We start from the raw sequence: 21,102 nt of genomic DNA, 5'->3' as shown, positions 1-21,102 counted from the left end.
AAGAAACAATATACCCCATGGACAGGTACACAAGAATAAATGAAGAGGGATGATATTCATGGAGCCATAAAATGGCTGGGGTTGGAAGGGACCTCGAAGATCACCAAGTTCCAATCTCCAAACCTCAGGTCATGTAAGTGCATACAATTGCTAGTCAAAGAGTGACTGGCAGACAAAGATCTTAGAAAAAGATAGTTGGCTTAGCCAGCTCTACTTGAAGGGCTGCTACAACATGTCATGCATAAATGCCACTTTAGGCAGCCAGGGTGTAACTGAACAGCTGCTTCTACCACAGTTGTAGATTTGTTCCATCCCTATTTATGCTGTGCGTTTTCTGGAGATGTGGGAGGCTGCTCAGCATGTCTAATGTCTTGTTTTCCAAGAAAAGATAGAAAAAGCACACGAAGGCTGTTTTTTAGCACTTGTGAGTGCTTCGAGCCAATTTTGACATGATCTGGAAGAACAGTATGTTAATGTAACATGTACACTTTTTATTAATTTTCTTAGATTCTTCTAAAACTGAATTTTTAAAAGCAATTGGTAGTCAGTTTTAAATTGGGTTCAAGCTCGGGTTCAACATAAAGCAGTCCTGGCCTAAACCTAGTTAGTTTGCCCTTGGCTTGCATATTCATGCTTGCTGCTGTACCAGCTATTCCAAGAATGTGCCACCGTGCAGAAAGTGAAAATCAATTATGCCAAGAAGGGAGCATGGACATACATCAGCAATTTGGTGCCCAGGGGAAGAAAAATCTGCATGTCTGCTGATGTCAATCTTCTTGATGTGGTATTTTTGTCAGTGCACGTGGTGGCTTAACAAGGAAAAGAAGTTTATTTTTTAACATCACGATTAGCTGATAAAAATTGCCAGTCTTGGAAAGTCAGTCTTAGGTTTGCTTTGGCAGAGCCTGCTACAGCAACACTTGTTAGTGTTGTATTAATGTGTATATATATTTATTGTTATTATTATTTTCAGTCCGTGGTTTTACATGTCTTATTTTAGACCTGATGGTGAGAAATTCTGGAACGATAATTTGCAGTAATTCACTCGTTTGGATAAAGATACAGCTGTGAGCAACTTCCCATTGAACACATGATGTATCTGTCTTACCTGAATTACCATGAGTAATTCAGTTCCCATGCACATCTACTGCTGGGATTCTTTCTTGCTGACACTGACAAGAAGTTCAGCAACCGCTAGGGAAGTTTTAGAGCAAGCTAAAAATCTCTTCTGTTTAAAGGCAGTTAACAGCTGTTGGTTTTATTCTGGTGACTTGAGGATAGAACCTCATGAGGAACCTCAAAGCATCTCAGTCGTATTTTGAACGGAAGATAAAAATATTGAGGAAATGAAGTTTAGTATTTAATTTCAGAAACCTGACGTCAAAATGTTAAGCATTCAAAATGATCTTATTTTTACAAAAGCATTTTGATGGCTGGCAAATGCTTGTTTGACTCCCCAAGACTGCTTAGAAATGCGTGTGAACATTTGATTATGAGCAACACTGGGTTTCAGTATAGTTTGAGGCATGCGAAAAGGACTTACCCCATTTTATCACAAGCGTAGTGAATACGCAGTATATATTGAATATATTGAATAACCGATGCCAAGTAATACAGGATATAGAATACTGTATCAATCAAACACCTGTGTGCCCCGGTGGCACAAGTGGTAGGAATGCCGCGTTGCAACACCGGGGCCCGGGTGTTCGAATCCCCCTGTGGTGCAAGTGGTAGAAGTGCCGCTCTGCAGCACAGAGGCTCGAATCTAGGGGGTTGGACTCAATGATCTCTAAGGTCCCTTCCAACCCGCACGAGACTATTACTATTACTATTGCTATTACTATTGCTATTACTATTGCTATTACTATTGCTATTACTATTGCTATTACTATGTGTTTATCCTGTCTTACGTACTGTAGGACATAACCCAGACTATCCAAAAATAAGCTTGTGAACATGAAACACTAAATAAGACGGCCTTGTGTGGTCAGTTTATGTTCTAGACAAAGTCAAAGACTGATCTGTGAATGAACAGCCCCCTACCATACATGCATAAACATTGAAAGTAATATATGTCTACTTATATGTATATGTATTTTGTGATCACAGGATCATATCATAGAATGGTTTGGGTTGGAAGGGACCTCAAGGATCATCAAGCTCCATCCCTGCTGCTGCAGGCAGGGCTGCTAACCTCCTGATCAGGCTGCCCAGGGCCCCATCCAACCTGACCTTAAACACCTCCAGGGATGGACGGGGCACCCACATCCTCTCAGGGCGGCTGTTCCAGCACCTCACCACTCTCACAGTAAACAACTTCCCCCTGACATCCAACCTAAATCTTCCCTCCATGTGATCTATGTGTTTGGTAGTAAAATTAGCTGAACAATTACTCAGTGCTCTGTTTTGCTAAAGGAGCTTGATGTAGATTGGTCAAAGAACAAACATCATGAAGGGCTGGACAAAAGCAGCCCTGTCATTATCTGTGTGAGAAAATGAAGGTATGCAAACTATAAACAAAGATTTTGTATCTCCCTGAAGCTTTTGTTTTCCCAGTTCTCAGCATTAATCGGAACATAATTCAAATAACTGATGTTGAAAAGATAACGTGTGGTTGGAATCTTTTTGACTTTACTGGTCAGCAGTCATCCAAAGGACGGGTATTTCACAGGGTACCCCCTTACAATTCTCACCTTGTGTTGTGATGGGGTTTTTGTTTTTGTATTGTTTCCCCTTTGTTGAGGCGGAACACTTATTTATTTCGGTGTGGGTAGGATTGTAGGTGTTGAAATCCTCCCTCATTCCTTTGCCTTTCTCAAGTTTGTTTAGACAATACTAAAGATCACCTGGGAACCTATTTTTATTTTATTTGAAAGCTATGATTTTTATTTTCCAGCCCCATCAGAATAAGGATGATCAAAGTGCAAAATAGAGAGAGCATGTTCAAGAGCCCTAAGTTCTGATGTGCCTGAGTCTCAACCTTACTGTTGCTGTTTACCTTACTCCAATGGTGAGAAGAGCTGTCACTTCAACGATCAACTTCAAAGGGGATTCCCCAGGCATGAATGTGTGGGAAACTTAAAGCTGATACTGTTTATTGAGAGGAAACACGTTCTTTCTCATGCTCCCTGGTGTTCCTCATCAGCTGTTTGGTCTGTACAAGCTGTACACACATTAAGCAGTCTGTTGTAGTCCTAGCCATCTCTTAGCTCAGCTTTTGGGACTTTTTAAATTAGATTTTTAACTTTATGGTGTTTGGTTTTTTTTTGGCTTTTAAAGATGTTGTCGCTTGACTGGGGATGCCAAATCTGGAAGAGTGACCTCCGCTGGATGAGGAGAATACGCTCATTTCAGTCACTTAGTTTTCTTTTCGTAAACAACCTGGTATTCCTGTACATGCAATATGAAATGTTATCTAAAGCTCTCGCTAATATATAGTGCAAGTTGCCTTATTTTTACAAAGCATAGCCAAAAATTAGTTTTAAATTACCTTGGATAGTTAGAACGAAATGGATTTTCCCTTTCCCTTCTCCCGGTATGCCATATGAACTGTTACACAGCTGCTTACTCTCTGAGCGAGATATGAGCTGGTGGCATAAAAATGAAACTTTTCTATGCTTCCTGTGCTACTGAAGATTTCCTGGGCAGCCTTTTACTTTCCTAATTAAAGGGAATTTTGATCGGGCTCTTACATTTCTTATATCTCTTACACTTTTATTTCTGTAAAATCTATGTGCAGGAAATTGACTTCCATATGCTTTACCTTCAAATGCAGCTATTTAATGCACGGCAAAGATGAGCTAGAAATCCCAAACTGACAAGGCATCACAATAGGAATTACTTGTGCTATAGATTTAATTGAAAGGAATGTCAGGCGGCCTAATCTTGGAGTCAAAAACACAACCTGGTTTGCATGAAGTCTTGCAAATGTGTTGAATATTAAATATCTGCCTTTTCAAATTCATTGATGAAGTCAATCCTAAATTTTAATCGGTGAGATGCAAAATCGCTCTGTTCTGCGAGTTCAGCATGTTTTATAGACGTGTTTTATAGACACAGTTAGGAGAGTTATCTACCAGACAAGGAGACAAATTATACTGTCCTTACTTCCGTGTTTCTCATTCTATCTGCTGCGTTCCACTGGCGTGACAACTGGGTGGTACAGGGCGACTGCTATATGCTCTTAGTAGATCATAGAATTATAGAATTATTCAGGTTGGAAAAGACCTCAAAGATCATCAAGTCCAACTTCAGCCTAACCATAGTACCTTAACTGTATGAATTCAGACACTTCCTGCCTCTAACATCTATGTCTGTTGATGTAAAGAACGGTTTGCTCAGGTAGAACCATTTAGTTCTAGAAAGTTGAGTGGTAATTTTGAGGCAGAAGATGAAAAGCACTATGCGCTAATGGTTTGTATTTGTAGCTATTTTTGAAGGTAAACGAATGCCTAGAATTGCTTTAGCATGTCATGGCTTAGGAGATGATCTTTCATAACAGCTAGTACGTTAACTAACTTCTCTACCAGCTGTACTATGAATTTGTTTGTTGGAATGTGTGCTTTAGTGTTTTGTAGTTCCCAGTGAGTCTATTGACTGATAAGATTTTTTTTTTTGTTGCTAAAACATACTTACTGCTGCTGAATTTAGGGAACATGGGATTGTTTTATACAGTCACTTCATTTTTACGGTTTCCAAAACACTTACAAACATAAGCAGAACTCAGTGAAGGAAAGCAACGTAGGATTTACTGCAAATGCGTATGAAAAGAATGGCACAGATAACTTTATATATAAACAAGAAGAAGATCTTTGTGACTCTGGGCAGCCTGGTCTGGTGCTTGGTGACCCATCACATAGCAGGGGGATTGAAACTAGATGATCTCTGTGGTCCTCTTCAACACAGGCCATCCTATGATTCTGTGATTCTATGATCAGCTCTGGCCTGTTGCCAGTTGCCCTTGTTAAGGCTATCTAGTCCTCATTGCTAACAGTGCCCAAGTGCCAGCCATCGCTTTACCGGAAAGGCTTGGTCAAGTTGCTAACAATCACAGAAAACATGAGGCATTGGGGTAGACACTGGAAAACCAAGTTCCTTAGAGGGCACAGCAGAAGTAAGTAATGTGTGTCCTCATCTTGCATTCTGCACTATTGTGATAGACTTCTGAGATCCAGTCTTTTTCACAAAAGCCACAAAGGAAAGTAGAATTGCAGTAATAGAAGATAGTGCTGGAATGCTGACTGGGACATCTTACCTTATAACTTAATGCAGATATCTAAGCGAGAATAGCTCGCCCAGCTAGAAGCCTTTCCACCCAGAAATAGTTTATGCCCTAATTGAAATGCTAGATTTTTCAGGAAATTGGTTGGCCTGTTGAAATTAATGGAGAGAGGCTGTTAGCTTCCTTTGAGGATCTGGCTCAGTGCGTGGCAGGGCTGGATAAGGAGCCTCCTGGGATGTGTGTTTTGACTTAGAACCAACTTCTAGCCCGCTATGGCAAATGATAATGGCTTTGACATGCTTCTTACAAGAAGTTATCTGCGTAAAAGAGTTAGAGGAAGTTTCATAGGAAAGTTAAGCTTCTAATACTACCTTGAAAACATCAGGAACACGCTTGAAAGCAATTTACAATCTGCCACCAAACCCTGTTTTGACATATGTTTTGTTAATTGAACTTCTGAGGGTGTGCAACTCCAAACATCTCTGTTTAAGGAAGCAGTGTTGCTTACCTATTTCTCATTCTCACAGGTAAGCTAAACTTTCATCTTTATTTTACTCAGCATTACTGTTTCTGCTCAAACCTGATACATTATTCATAACTGCTTCTAATTTTGGCCTAACTTTGAACTGGAGATAATTGGAATGTCTCCAATTGTTTTATGTGTTCACACATCAAAGAACATCAAGTCAGCAATCAGCACTGTTCTTCTGGTGTATGTATGCGCATTGTAAAGAACGAGGAAATGTTTTTTGCTAGTGATATAGGGACATTCCCCATTCTTCCTTTAAAAATGAATCATCATAATATAATTGGAGAGGCAACTTGGGTTATCACATTTGCTACGTATCTGGATCTTTGTAGAAAACTCATTTTAAGCAACAGAACTAATCTGAATCATGGAATTTGACAAGTTGGAAGGGACTCATGAGGACCATAAAGCCCTAAGGAAAGGTAGATTGCCTGTGTTACCTGACAGCTCCTCCTGGTGCTGCAGGCTTGTTATCCAGGAGTCAGCAGCGCTTCCACATACCCACTGCTCTGTGAACAGCCTCTCACTAGCTTGTACTTACTAAGACCTGCAGTGTATGAAAATCATAGAATGGCCTGGGTTGAAAAGGCCCACGATGCTCATCCTGTTCCAACCCCCTGCTATGTGCAGAGTCGCCAACCAGCAGCCCAGGCTGCCCAGAGCCACATTCAGCCTGGCCTTGAATGCCTGCAGGGATGGGGCATCCACAATCTCCTTGGGCAACCTGTTCCAGTGTGTCACCACCCAGATAATAGTTAAAACTGGATCAAGATATCCATAGACGCAGGTAGGACTAGGAGCTATAACTGGAAATTTAATTCCTTGTTTTATAAATACATCCTAGCTCTTAGTTATTAACTAGGTGGGTTTACATATAGCTATGTAGCACTTTGATTTCTTACTTTGCGTCATAAGAGATCTTTTGCAGTTGATTTTTGGAGCACTGAAGTGGTTAGAAAGGGGGAGATGTTTAATTATGCTCAACTGCTCTCAAGTACACTTTTGAAGATGATAGCTCCATGCTATCTACTTTCCATGCTACTGTTTTCATTTCTATAAATTATGCATCTTCTTGGGTTTTTTCAAACTCTGGGCTCGATCCTGAGCACCCAATCACCCTTATGGTGTTGGAGCTGCAGTAGTTATCTGTTCATCTTTATTTGGAAGGTTTGTGAGTGCAAATCAGATTGCATCCTCAATTGGTACGGTGAACTCCGGTCTGAGAAGCCGTCTGAAAAGTTGCTATAGGATAAATTAACTCAGTTGGTCTTTGGGGAAGAAAATAACCCTTCCCCAGAAGTTCCCATTACGGATTTGTCCGAACACTGTAATAATAGCAAGATTCTTGCTTCAGCACATTGGGCTACAAGGGAACAAGTTCAATGCATTTGCTGTTACTGTATTGCTTTTTAAGGATTTGAATATTAATTCGACCCATAATAATTTTATATCTTACAAAAGCATCAATGGGGTCTTTACAATTTGATATTTTAGATGGGAAAATATATATTTTACAAAGGAAATATATTGCTGGTATGGTAATTATAATGATATTTCACATTATGCATTTTTAAGCTTTACGTGTCTTAAATTTCACTAGAGGCAATTATGCTCAAGTTGTTTGAATGCACGATTAAAGATTCTGTTCTTTAAAAGTAAGTGTCAAAGCTTAGGGGACTTGTTGCTCCACTGCAGCTCACAGGGAAGTAAATACTGTGGGCCTCTGCTGCGAGTAGGAATTTATTTCAAGTGTATTTCTTGCCTTTATTTTCCTTTCTGTCATAAGATTGTAATATTTAACAGAAACAGCAATCTGGCATTGCAGTCCTCAAAACTGAGCTAGGTAAGTAATCCTCTTACATTCCTGATTGCCTTGAGGAGCATTCCTGTATGCTTGTGGAAAATGTACCGGCTACCCATGTGTTCTACTGCCCATCTTTCTTCGCCCTGCTCTGTCCCCCTCCCTCCCCTTCTCTGTGCCTTTACTAAAAGAAGAGCAACTGGGAGCCTGCAAGTCACAGCCCTGTGCTTTCAGTCAAAGCAGAGCACTGAATAGCTGCCTCTCACAAGAAGCTCAGCGGGTCCATCGCAAGGCCCCTGTGTTAATAAGAAAGCAATCTGCTCACCTTTGCAAATCTTTCACCACTCCCTGAAGCTTCCCGGACCACACAGCTTGCATTTGCCATAAATTCCCCCCTCCCTGCCCCCCTTGGCCACAGTTCCATTTCCCTTTCTTTCCTTCATCTCTTGAAAATCAGATGTTCAAAGGTTATTTTCGTGCTCTTACACAAATAGGTCCTGCGCTTTCTGGTCTTTATTGGCTCATTAGGAGCTGCTCCTTCAGATTTTCTCCTTTCCCTGCCCCATTGATTACAGCTAACATTTAGGATAATGTAGTTGGACTTGGAATTATAGACCAGGAAAGCTAACATTTGTGTCAGGCTTGCCAGCACAGTTCTGAGCACTGGTTTTGGCTCTCAGGCTCAGTGGGTTTCCACTCCGCCTTTTGACTCAAGCCTCTTGTTTCAGTTTGCACCCAGAGAATTTCATTTTGTATTTACAGGGGTTAGAATGAACCCTGAAAATCCAAATGCCAAGCTCTACCAGAACAGCGCCTGTTGTCTGAACTACTTTACCAGCTAAAACATTCTGCTTACTGCACGTTCTTCTTTCCTTCCATATACTTAAAGACTGCCTGACTTCTTTGTGTGTGTGGTGTTTTTTTTTTGTTTTTTGTTTTTGTCTCATTTGTGATTAAAATGGGAAGGTGCTGCTTTTGTAAAGAGATCTATTTATATAAAGAGATTATTTCTTATTTGTTTGGGATACGCAAATTACATTTTGTGTTCTTATTCAAAGCAGAGACTCTTTACTCTTCGGTATCATCAGTCTACAGAAGATGCCCTTGTGCCAGATGAAACTCCTGAGCTGCTAATCACACTACTGTTTAGTGAGAGGCAAAGTTTCAATTGCTTATAGCCTGTCCTTTAAACTTCAGCTATTCATTCACTGTCAGTGTCCTCACCTATTTCCTTCCTTAAGGGACTTAAATATATGAACTTCTAAATAAAGAGATGTGCACTTTATTCATTTATCTTTTTTTCCCCTCCTTCTTTTCTATTTCAGGGAATTTTTTTAGTGCTGATGAGGCTGGAGCTCTGGAGATTTCAATCCCCTTTCATCCTCCAAAATGTCAGCACTTTCAGAACTGTGGGTTCCTCTGCACTGCTTTGTATATGCTCTGCTGCACTCCTCAAATGTGACCTGCAAGCTCTGTGCAGGTGAAGGGGGAATACAGGCAGGGTGTGTTTTTACACCTTGAGCTGGCAGAAATGGGCACTGGGGAGAATCAAAGAATCACAGGGGTTGGAAGGGACCTCTAGAGATCATTGAGTCCAACCCCCCTGCCAAAGCAGCTTCCCTATACCAGGTTGCACAGGTAGGCAAGCAGGTGGTTAAAGCCTGGAGAGCCGAGTACCCTGACACCAACAGGCAGCTCACAAGCCAGAAGCGTGGCATTGTTTTTGCATGTCACACACAGGTGAGCAGGGAATGGGAACAGAGCCTGCTCCTGGCAATCAGACCCAGTATTTGCAATGAGGAGGCCAACAACTGCTAGGAAAGGAATGGAATTGAGAAAACTGCACAAGACAAGAAGTCCAGGTTGGTGAGAGAGAGAGCCTGTGTGCACTGGCGGGGACAGCAGGAGAGATTGATGAGATGGGAAAGGCTGCAGATGCAGGAAAGAGAATGAAGTAGGAAAGAAGAAACGGGACAAGACAGTGCAATATTGTCTGGCTTGAAAGTATTAAGGCCCTTTTAGAACTTGTCTGCAGTTATCCTTGTTGCCTCCGTGTCAGATTATATCTTTGGGCAATGGTTGTTATTTTCTTTTGGCCTGTGTCAGGATATCCTTATTTCTAACTTGTAGGAGCGCAGCTGCTCTACTACTTTAACAGTGTGAGGAAAGACGTAAGTGGAACATACTCGGTATAATGGGGGAATATTGTTTGACCAACAATTTCCTTGGAGGAGCATCTCTCAGAGAAACTCCTAATTCTAGCAGAAACCTCCCTGCAGAATTCTCAGCTGTTAAGCATAGAAAACTGGCTCTTTATCACCAGGCAATACTCAGAAATTGTTTTCTTCACATTCTCAAGGTGCAAACCATAGTTTTTAGATGTGGAGGCTGTTACTGAATCTTAATGCAAGTCTGCATGGTAGAAAACCACAAAGCTGGCCTGGATGGTGGTGCTTTGCAGGTGGCTGCATGTCGGCTGGTCTCAGTCACTGTTCCCAAGCCTGACCAATGTACTACAGTTCTCCTATTGCAAATGGGAATGCTTATTCTTTCTTACAGGGTGCTAATTGTCTTGCAGTGGCATTTTGTACAGCAGTGTGAAGGTGAGGAGGAGGAGGCGAAGAAAGGAAAAATCAAAGCATCGTTGTGGTGCTGTCAGAGTTGTGGGTGTTATGCGTGGGAGGTAAAGGCGTGGGGAAAAGGAATGACATTTGTTGAACTTATTGCTCAGGTTCCTTGTAGTCGAGCTGTATGTGCTGATGGTATTTATAGGGGCAAACCCTGTATGAGAGAGGGGAAAAATGATTTTACACTTAAAAAGGGGAAAAGGAAAAAAAACTCCCCAGTGTCCATGCTGTCTATAATATAGGGAATATTTAGCAATTCAGAGCAGTCCTTTGTGCCTGCTGAACTGTGAAGTCTGTCACATACAAAGGCGTCATCAATGAAAGGGCAGGTATTACACTGGCAGTGTTTAATGGCAGTGAGTAAAGCCTGTTGAAACATAAGAGCAGGTATATGGGGGCCTTGAGCTGTGTGCTGCTATGGTTAACTGAGGGCTGCATGGCTCAGCTGCACTGTTCTGAGATGAAATGTCCCAGCAGATAAGTACTTGGTGATGCGATATTTAGTTTGTCTGATTTGGGATTAATGGATTAGGATGCATAGTTGGTAAAAATCAACACTTGTCACACCCGAGTCAGTCCCATGAGCTCTCTCATACACCTCTGTCGTTGTTGTCATTTTCAATCCTGTTTTCCTCTCTGCAGAATTTCCCCGGAGATGTAATGGGTCAGTAGCAGGCCAAAGATGGGCTTCAGACCTAATCTAATCAATATTGTGACAGATGTAATGAAAGCAGCTGTGTCACCTTGGAATCCCAGCACGCTTTATCAGCTTGCTCCTAATGGGATGTGACAGCGAGGTTGATCTCTGCCTCCTTAGGAGGGGAGAGAAGTGGTGCAAGGGCTTGTGCAAGGATGGCTGTGTGACAAAGGGCAATCTGTCTGTGTTAGCACTGCAGCTGAAGGTTGAAACGAAAGCTCCTTACTCACACTTCAAACACGGAGCAGTTATTAAAATAACCCTTATTTTCCCATGGTAAGTGTACTTATTTATTAATTTTTCAGCCTAGCACGTCATCTATCTTAAAGGAGACGGCCACTTCTTCTACTTCAGTGGAAAGGTTCTGAAATTGGTTTCACCAATTAGAAAGCAGCAATCATTCACTTTGTATATATTCCAGGTGAAACATTTTCACATCAGTTCTTTGTATTTTGTTCTGAAATAGGGTTTTGGTTTTTTTTTGCTGTAAAATACAATTAGATTACTTGTTCTTCCAATCTCCCATAGCTTTAGCACCCTGGTTTCTTCTTTTTGCTACCATGGGCATCTTTAGTGGCATGTTTTGGTGTACACATGGTCAAAACCTTGTGCCAATCTAGTTGAGATGATGGCTTTGCTGAGGATGACTCTTATAGAAGCATAGAATGGCCTGAGTTGGAAGGGACCTCAAGAGTCATGAATCTCCAAGCCCTCCCACCACAGGCAGGGCAGACAACCTCCACATTTAATACCAGCTCAGGCTGCCCAGAGTCCCATCCAACCTTGGCTTTGAACACCTCCAGGGATGGATGGGGTATCCACAGCCTCTCTGTGGAGATGATCTTCTCACCCTTTATGCTAAGAGTTTTACATAGCGTTATCAAATCTGACAGTCTGTGCCCCAAGTTCTAATCAGCCTAGTTTCTCCGCCTCACTGGGTTCATTCGTACCCTTTGTGCTTTGACACCTCTCATGTGTTGTCTTAAACAGTGTTGTCCACATATTAGATAGTACCTGTACCAGGTTGTTCTCAAGGTGTTCGCTTTGTCTCTCTGCACTTAACTTTCCCCCACAGGATTTATAACAGTTAGTGCCAAAATAATCTCATGCTTAGAGATTCTGTGAATGTGTAGACTGCAGTTTGCATATGCAGAGCCTTGCAGAAATATTGCTGTCTTAGTAGGTATTACTGTTGGTCAAGAACCCCTAATATCTTATTCCTTTTCCTCGGTGAGATTATGTTTTAAGTACCTCATGAGAATTTACCACTCTTCTCTACGTGCTATATTGTAACATGAAAAAAAGTATATAACTTACACTTTAACTGAAGAGCAAGCTGTTCCTGAATCTCATTTTCAATTATTGAAGTTTTCTGTATGAGGATTTCCTTAAATCGCCTTGACATGTAAATAGCAGAGCAAAGCTGCCTTATGCTTTTTACTGATCCTGCAATTACATTTGCTGTAGAGCCTTTTTTACTTTCCTTAATATGAAACTGAACCCTCCTCTCACCTACTCCTTTACATAACCAATGCACTGAATTATGGACATGACAGCTAAATCCAGCTCTTAATTCCCAGGCACAGCAGCTATTACTATTGCCCCTCATTGTTTCTCTCTAATAAGCTGTAAGCAGTACAATATCTTATTAGTTAATTTGAATATTGTTTCTCAAGGGATTGCAGGCCTGATGGGCACCAGGTCCCTACCAGTCCACTTAGAGCTTAAGTTCTCCAAACTGAGTAACAGCGTGAGACAGTGCTGGATGCAGCGGAAACGCCCCTCTCCCATTGCAGCACTAGGATAGCAGTTATGATCCAGCAGCAGTTATATTGAAAACACCCCTCTGTGGAGAAGGTAAATGTCATGGGTCTGAAAATAAGAGCTCTTACTACCTACTTGGTTTTGTTTTTATTGACGCAAAACCTGATACTTTTTGATTGTCAGGAAAACATTCTTTGCTGGGTTGTGTAATTCAAATGCTGTCACTGAGGAATTGTCAGCATTGGTATGGTTTGTCATTTATTTAAGTAATTATACTGGGCAAAAACAGGGACTGAGAATGAAACCTTGGAGGCAAAATACCCAACTTCGGTGCTCAGCATTGCTTCAGCCCTGCTTGTGCTCTGCTGACACTTTGTACCTGATGGTACCTGCTCAGATCACTGTTTCTTTCTTGTTCTGGTGTTCCACATTGACATCAAGAGTTACAAAATATGCACCATGTGTAATGTGGAATATCAAACACTGCTTCTGTTCTCCACAACCACATTGCATAAAACCACCACCATAGAATCAGACAGTCACAGAAGGGATTGGGTTGGAAGAGACCTCAAGGATCATGACTCTCCAACCCCCCCACCACAAGCAGGTCAGCCAACGTCTACGTTTAATACCAGCCCAGGCTGCCCAAGGCCCCATCCAACCTGGCCTTGAACACCTCCAGGGACAGATGGGGCATCCACAGCTCTCTGGGCGGCTGTTCCAGTATAATCCCTGTGGATGTTGCCAGCTCATTAAAGATCCCTTCCAACCCAAACCATTCCATAATCACATATGATCTAAGTGTGATGTAATACACAGAACCTCCAGTGCATTCATAACTGCATCACAATTTAATGTGCTCCTGCTCTGTAGCACATTATAAGATTGCTGCCTGCATGAGTAGCCACAGAAGTCCCCATCATCTACACAGCAGCAGTGCCTTGCACCCAGAGGTTCTCGCTGCGCAGGACTTACCGGGCTCTCCAGCAGCATGTCTTCTCACTGCTGGTTGTCTGAGGCTGTCCCTGCTTTCTGTTGCCTCGCTGTGTTCAGGCAACAACATCTGCTGGGGTCTGTGGCAAATGCTGTGGTTTCCATTACAGTTATACCTCCACAAACAGAAAGTGATCAGGGTGGCAGCACCCAAGAGGAAATTCTGACTGCCCCATTCTTCCACTACGTAGGTGTCATGTGGCTTTGGGAACTTCCATCCTGCCTGGGGCTTTGTTAAACAGCAATGAAACCGAAGCTGTTCTGCTGCTTTCCCTATTTATAGACTTATAGGAACTCACATGCCAGACAGAGCAGCATACAGATGTTGTGAAAAAGAGGAAGTGAGTTTGGGGCAGGAATTTCTCTTTGGCTTGCTGCTTGTATCGTCACTGCTAAAATCTCTCTTGGTTTGGTTTGGTATGATTTTAGAGCAGCAATTCTCTTGATGTTTCAGCTGGATTTTCTTTTGGGAGGGAGATACAAAAGTACCTGGCAATTAGAATATTCTCCATGGAAAACTGGCAGCTAGGAGGCAGCAATCTGGAATTGAACATGTTTAGGGTGATCTAATGAGTCCCTAATGAGCACATAATAAGTCTCTTCATCAAAACTTTGGGGTGAATTAGAAGGATGCTGGGGGCAACTACCAGCAACACATCCCTGTACAGTGAGCCACTGCTGGTGCTCAGTGTCATGAGCCTGCATTTCCCAACCCACAGCCAGGCTTTGGATCAATCCCAGTTTCTTTGTGCACTTGCTTTTGCTGTTTTTTAACCCCGATACTGATTTTTATTCAAGTACAAGAATGCCCAGTGTGACTTTGGAGCAGTATAAATCTCTAACTAGAAATTAGTCTGCATCAGTGCTTTCAGATAAGAAAGAGACTTTTCTGTAAGAATCATAAGTAAAATAATACTTACTTTGCATTTCTTTACAGCAGCATTGCACAGTGGTTCTGCCATCCAGCCTTTCCCAGTGGGTGGACTTCCAGCTATTTCACTCTGTGATTTTTGTCATGTGTCTTGCCTCCTTCCCCTTAAAAGGAGGGGTGCAATGGGTTACAATTCAGAACAGACTGCTATTTTCCGCTGAAAATGCATTATAGAATCAGAATAAGATTTGACATGCGTAGTTTTAGAAGAGATGAAGGTCATAAGAATGAGGAAATAGCACAAATTCCAGTATATCAAAAAGGGGATAAAAGAATTTTTAATATGAGCAAACAAATGCCACCACCCCAATAAAACAAAACCCTCAAGCCTTGTATCAGTCACTGAGAAGTAATATCTAGAATAATATCAGTGTTATCAGCTAAATGGACTGCTTGTTAAAGTAGATGCTGAAAAATGTTTAAGAATTCCTTAGTGCAGTTACCGTGATAGAAGAATTATCAAGCTCTTCTTCTTGAGAAGTACAGTGGCAGCACAAAGGGAACTGACAGCACAATCACATCTCATCACAATGATGGATAAATCATTAACTACGTATTTTTAACATCTACTAAGCCGTCTTAAACGTGATGTAAAAATACATACATAAAGAAACTGGCAGCCGTTCTGTAGGCTCCTACCTGAAATATGGTTATAATAACTACAGAGATCATTCACTGCAGATCAGCTTTGGAACAGGCTCTCTTTGTTTTTTAGCAGGACTCTGGGTTTTCTTCAGTGTTGCTGTATTACTAAGGTGAACTTACACTGTGATTCTGAGTTGGGTGCTGGTGTTTGTTGTTTCAAGGCATCACTTGTTTTATTCTTGTAAATGGATCATAGAAGCATAGAATGCTTTCAGCAGATTTCTGTTGTGCCTACAAAAAGCCTGGTGGTATGCATGCTGTTATTCCTTACTCCAGTACCTAGTCTGCATTCTCTTATATTAACATAAGGCATTTGATGGCGAATCTGTGGCCATGAAAATCTGAGGACCAGATCTTCATATACTTGCACCTTCAGGTCTGAAATTTCCACGTTGGTTCGATGTCACCAATTAACTTTGTTTCCTGTTAGCTTAAACAGGCTTCTAAAAGCTCTTTGACCTCTTGTGGCCTTTATTTTGGTAAATCACCATTTCTGTCCACTTTCCAAGCAAAATATGATTCCCTTGATTTTTATTGTGCAAATGTAAGGAAAGATACAAAGTGAGCAAGACAAATGAGAAATGCAATTTGGGATTGGATGTATGTTGTCCTGTAACTTTTGCATGATCCAAGGCTTGCCTTGTTAGTAATATCAGTGAAGAAATGCTGCTTCAATTTCACACTAACATCTGCAGGTTTTGTCTGGAAGCCAAGTGAAAATGTGCTGTTGTTATTTATTTATTTATTTATTTTGGTAAAACTTCAAGGGGGGAAAGTAAAAGTAAATCAATAACCACGTTCCTGACTCAGGAGAGCTTCTCTAATGACTTTGAGGATGATTTCCATATAAATAATTTAAAGATGTTCTAGCAAGCCTGTCAGCTTTGCTGCAGAAGCCATCAGAACCTAACACAGTAAGAACACTTATTTGTATTTAGGTTGTGTTAGTAGTAAGTAAGCCTTCTTGGAAGCCAGCTATGTTTATGCAGCTTCCTAGTAAAAACTTCTTGCTTGGAAAATCCAGCTGCTCTAAACGTTACTCATGCTGACTTTCACTGAAGGGAGGCTCTTCCTGCTGAGGATGACAGTGAAGAGCCTAGAGCAGGACCTACTGCATCTCACTTGAGAATCAGATAAAACCTCTTAATGCCATAGCCTACATGTGATCCACATGCAATTCCAGAACAGAATTGGCCCTGACCTTCAGCCCTCGTGAGACGTGACCTGTTGCTGTTACTGCATTGTGAGTTAGGCATGTGTATCAGTACTGGCTCTGTCATTGCTCATCCTGCTTCTTGCAAGCACACATTGCCCCTGAAAACACTGCGTGAGCTCAGTTTTGACAGAAGCTGGATGTAATAAAGAGTTAAATAAGGCTGCGGCTTAAAAAAAAAAACAAATAACACATGCAACCAGTTTCCCTTTTGGTGACGAGAACAGCTTCCTGCTAGCAAATACACTGCAGTGTACCAGTGGGCAGAGAACGCGGAAACCCCCGTCCCCTTCAAATTGTGATGTAGTGGAACCTGTAACAAGTGTTACAACACAGCAATATGCATATTTTTGGACAAGTGGGGAACTTCCATGGGAGTGAAAATTTCTCATGTTTTTGTCTGCTTTTTCACTGTCTTTCTACTTACTTGAATATACCTGGCTTGGAGGAAAAGAAAAGCAAATAAGATCCGAAGGAAACTGCTGAATTTTGGGGGATGTTTTGGAAGAACTGAAGATGGTCCTTGGTATTAGAGAATACAATACTGGTGTCTCTTCTGCTGCAACTCCCTTCCCAAGATATTACAGTAATGTAAAAACAATTCCCCAAATAGAGTCTATAAATTCACCAGTGCTCTTCATTGCTGAGAGCAAACAGCTGTGGCTTTTTTTTTCCTAACTAAAAAGACCCATGTTTGCTGCAGGCTTAAAATTAGAATTGCTGTACTTCCCAAGGAAGTTGCTAGACTCACGCTGAACAAAAGAGGTGTCTTAAGTAGGAAGGTTATGATTAATGCTTCTAAGTGTGAACACAGATAAACCTTCTTTTGCCATTGGATGTGCCTGGCTTTGGAAAAACATACTTCATTTTTTTGATGTGTGAAGATTGGCTCTGAGTGTTTGCCAATAAAGTTCATGTCAGAATGTTCCCATTGCAGTTTAGATTTGATAGAGCGTTATCTTTAAGCAATGTTAAGGCCACAGTGCCATATGAATATAGATTTCATTGCATTTTTTTTACCTTCATAACATCTATATTATGACTTGTACTTCATTGTGATGCTAAAAGTTATCCTGGTGTTATCTCCTATGCAGCACTGGTTTGTTACAGTGATTCCTCAGTGCTTTACATTTGGTTGTTAGAAAAATGGAAAGCAAGTGAAACTTCAGGAAAGGATGGGAAGTCCATTGAGTTCAACCATTTTCTATTTCATAGAATCATAGAATGCCTTGAGTTGGAAGGGACCTCAAGGATCATCAGGCTCCAACCCCCTGCCACAGGCAGGGCCACCAACCTCCATATCTAATACTAGTCAGTCCATTGGGTTTCCAGTGAGCTGAGGACCGTGAGCAGCTGGAGAGCAAAAGTTTTATAGTTTGATGGGCAGGAAGTTACCAGAGTGCAGTTTCTTGGAAGGCCATAAGGAAGAGGGATGGAAAGGATGTGGGAAACGCTGCGGAGACCTTTTCAGTTGGCTGGTTGCTGCTGGGGAAGACCTTCAAAGTCCATACCCTTCTCTGTGAGGGGGAGTCATTGTGTTCACAGTGGCTGTGTGCTATTGTATAAAACGCGGATAACATTGTAGCCTGGAGAAGGTGGTGGTTGCTCTGTTCTACTGATCTGCAGTCACTCTAGAAAGAGGGTGATAAGGGTTGAACTATATTTGCACAAAGTATTTTTTGGTGTTGAAACTCGTATCTTATTTTTAAGGTCAGCTTGGACTTGTTAAATTTAAAGTAATCGTGACAGTTGTGATGTGTATTTAATATGCAGTAATTCTTTTTTTTTTTTTTTTTTTTTTTTTTTTTTTATTTTAAAATAATTTATTTATTAAGGAAGGTTTTGAGAAATGCTTGCCATCTTGCTGGAACAATTTCTCATATATCATGAATAGAACTGTGTTCCCTTTATTTGAAGCAGGAAAGCGGAAGCACTCTAAAATAAGACCCAGAATGTCATCACGTGATGTCTGATTTGTGGCTTTCTGAAGATTATCTTTGATTACTCGGTGTAACTTGTCATTTCAGAGGGGGTTTGAGAAAGAGAAGTTCTGTGCTTGAGACCAGAATCTAAAAGAAAGTCCCTGTTAATTCTAATCATCCTGACAATTGGATTGGAACTAAATTTGGTTGTCAATCAGACTTTAAGAAACCAATTATGCCTGATGTTGCACTTGGATTTCAGTACTGAAAAGAAGTGGAACTCTGCGTGTAGTTGGCAAGGCTGCATTATGCCTCTGCTCCTATGTTTCATCATGTAGAAGTCTTATAATTCTGATTATGGAAGTTAAATTGCTTGTACTGAGTCTACCGCTCCTTGTGTTTAAAGAGATTCCTGTTTGCAAGTCAGAAGGGGAACTTCTGGCTGCAGAACTGCTGCACTCTTCAGGAAATGAGCTATTTACTGGGGATTTCCTTGGTGAAAAGGACTGCTTGGCACGGACTCAATGTTTGCAAGTTTTGAGCCAAATTTTCAGGAGATGCTGTCTCCCTTTTTGATCATTTTTCTTAAACATGTATATTGTATCACACTGGAAGGTTATTTGCCTCTAAAGCCAAATGTAATCACTCGTGAATTACTTCATCTTTGCATTAATGATCAACTATCTTTTGTCTACTCCTGAAACTCAAGTTGAAAAGCTGTGTCAAAATGCAGTGGACTATTTTTGTTTTACTTGTGGGATGTTGTTCTTCTGGTATGTCCATTCAATGGGAACGGTCAGTGTGCGACTTCTTGTGCTCAGCTATTGCCTCTGGGCACAGCATTTTTTTATGCCCTTCAGAGCAAAATGAGGCTCCTCAGAAGAGCATGGGGCTTCTGTCAGTCATCTCATGTGACCAAAGCAGAAGCTGTGCAAAAAAAAACAACCATCCCTAATCCTGAAAGGAAAAACCCAGCAGCTCAGCTGAGAAAAGTCCAGCCTGGAAAGCACCAAATGATTTCTTCAGCATTTCCAAACTCTTTGCTGGCAAAATGATTCCTACAGACATAACATGGGAGTTCTTACAAAAGGTGCCTGAAAGTGATAGTGTGGAAGAAGCTGAAGAGGCTTGAGGCTTTATTCCAAGAAAAGTGGCTGCTTGAAAGAGGATGCTTGAATGCTTCTGGAAAGATGGGAGGCTGGTGTTGCAGCCAGGATGCTTCAAAGTGAAAGGGAAGTTAAGAAAAGCCTGGGCTTGGCACGTGTTGTTTAGCCATGAAAAGCCTGACAGAGTCTGAAATAGCCTTCTAATAAAATACTGCCCTTTTGGAAAAACAAACCTACAAAATAAGCTCTGGCAATTTAGGATCTGGGCCGAGGGCCAGCAGACGTTGACCTCTGCTTCCAGAATGAATGACAATGTTGTTGTTGTTCTCCGTGACATGTTGTTTTCCTGGTGGATGTAAAAGGCTGATCTTTTGAAAAGCGACTTCAATGAAGAAGTCAAGCTTTGTGACAAATGGGACCAAAGGAACCCTAACACAGCTTGGTTGCTGTTCCACATCACTGCAGAAAGCGTGTAGAGAAGCCTGAGCCAGAAGCTCTGTCAGGTTCTTGTCTTAGGACTGGGTTCAGTGTAGAGAGGCTTCCAAATCTGTGCGTTGTGTTAAAAGGGAGTAAAATTGATAATAAACACACTTGTTTCTGACTAAAAACTGAGTGGGGACAACTGTTTGAAAGAAATTGCTTTCATTTGCTCCTGCACAGGCACCTACGCCAAAACAAACCAAATGCAGATGATAGGGGTGTCTTCTTTTTTTGAAGGGATTTGCTCACAATCCTGTTTCTGAGAGAAGAATGCTCTGCTCAAAGCAAATCATCACGGTAAACATGGAGGGATTTTCCTTTGCCTAAAGCCCAGGATGCATTTCCTTCTTTGGATGTCATAAGTATCCCCCACTACTGCCGTTCTTCATTTATTTAGTTTTAGCAGTGAGTATTTGGCTGCACTCCAGTGCTTTGGGTGTGAAACATCAAACACAGAGAAAAAGCAGAGAGAATAGGAAACCTTGCCCCACATATTACCTCTCCTTCAAGCAATTCCACATCTCTTTGCCCTCCTTTTCTCACAACCAGCAGGTGACAGGGTAGCTTGTGATTTGATGCTGATGACTGTTGAGCCTTTTCACTAAAGAAATGTCTCCATTCTAGTTTACAGCTTGAAAAACTGTCAGCGTTTATTTCTTGTTAAAGTGTCCTGTTAGTACTACTACACACTGTTGCAGCAGTCACTTAGTTCAGCAGCCACCAGCACCTGGTTAGTGGTTATGCGCTTTTGGGATTTCCCATAGCGCCAGGTCATGTCTTCTCAGGTTCTTTTTTGGTTTGCTTTGGCTTTGTTTTCCTTTGTGTTGTTTTGGTTTTAGGTTTCCCCCCCCCCCCCCTCCCCCCTTTTTTTTTTTTTTTTTTTTTTTTTTTTTGTGTGTGTGTGTGTGTGTGTGTGTGTGTGTGTTCATTTAGTTCCATGTTTCCCTGTGGGTGCCAGTGTGGGAGGCAGCAGCTAGGTTTCCCAGCAGTAGCACAGGGATGAGGCTCTCCCTCCTACCCTGCTGTCTTTGTGCAGAAGAGTCAGCCACAACCTGCCAGTGCCTGATCTTGATTTAATCGGACCAACTAATTTCAGTGGCCAGAATGATTTGGCTACCAAAAATGCATCACCCAACTGACTTATTAATAAATAAGCTGATGTGCCGTGTATAT

At 41.5% G+C, this 21,102-nt stretch overlaps 1 protein-coding gene across 3 annotated transcripts in view; it reads right to left on the bottom strand.

The window, feature by feature from the left end:
• The window catches only part of RASGEF1A (RasGEF domain family member 1A), a 133,202-nt gene that overhangs the window by 26,049 nt on the left and 86,051 nt on the right, over positions 1-21,102 (bottom strand). Inside the window, exon 2 of one of the 3 annotated variants that reach the window (XM_015866100.3) lies at positions 14,553-14,667. The exons of 1 other annotated variant lie outside the window; for it this stretch is intronic. In XM_015866100.3, coding sequence (XP_015721586.1) covers positions 14,553-14,594 — 42 coding nt within the window. In that variant the 5' untranslated portion in view covers positions 14,595-14,667. Of the gene's footprint in view, positions 1-13,614; positions 13,802-14,552; positions 14,668-21,102 lie in introns of those variants that run through there. One more of the 3 variants, XM_015866102.3, reaches the window with a different exon arrangement.

This window comes from Coturnix japonica, chromosome 8, assembly GCF_054131305.1.
Source record: "Coturnix japonica strain WE chromosome 8, WE-NBRP24, whole genome shotgun sequence".
In the NCBI taxonomy this organism is placed as follows: Eukaryota; Metazoa; Chordata; class Aves; order Galliformes; family Phasianidae; genus Coturnix; species Coturnix japonica.
This window is presented reverse-complemented; position numbering and strand designations above follow the sequence as displayed.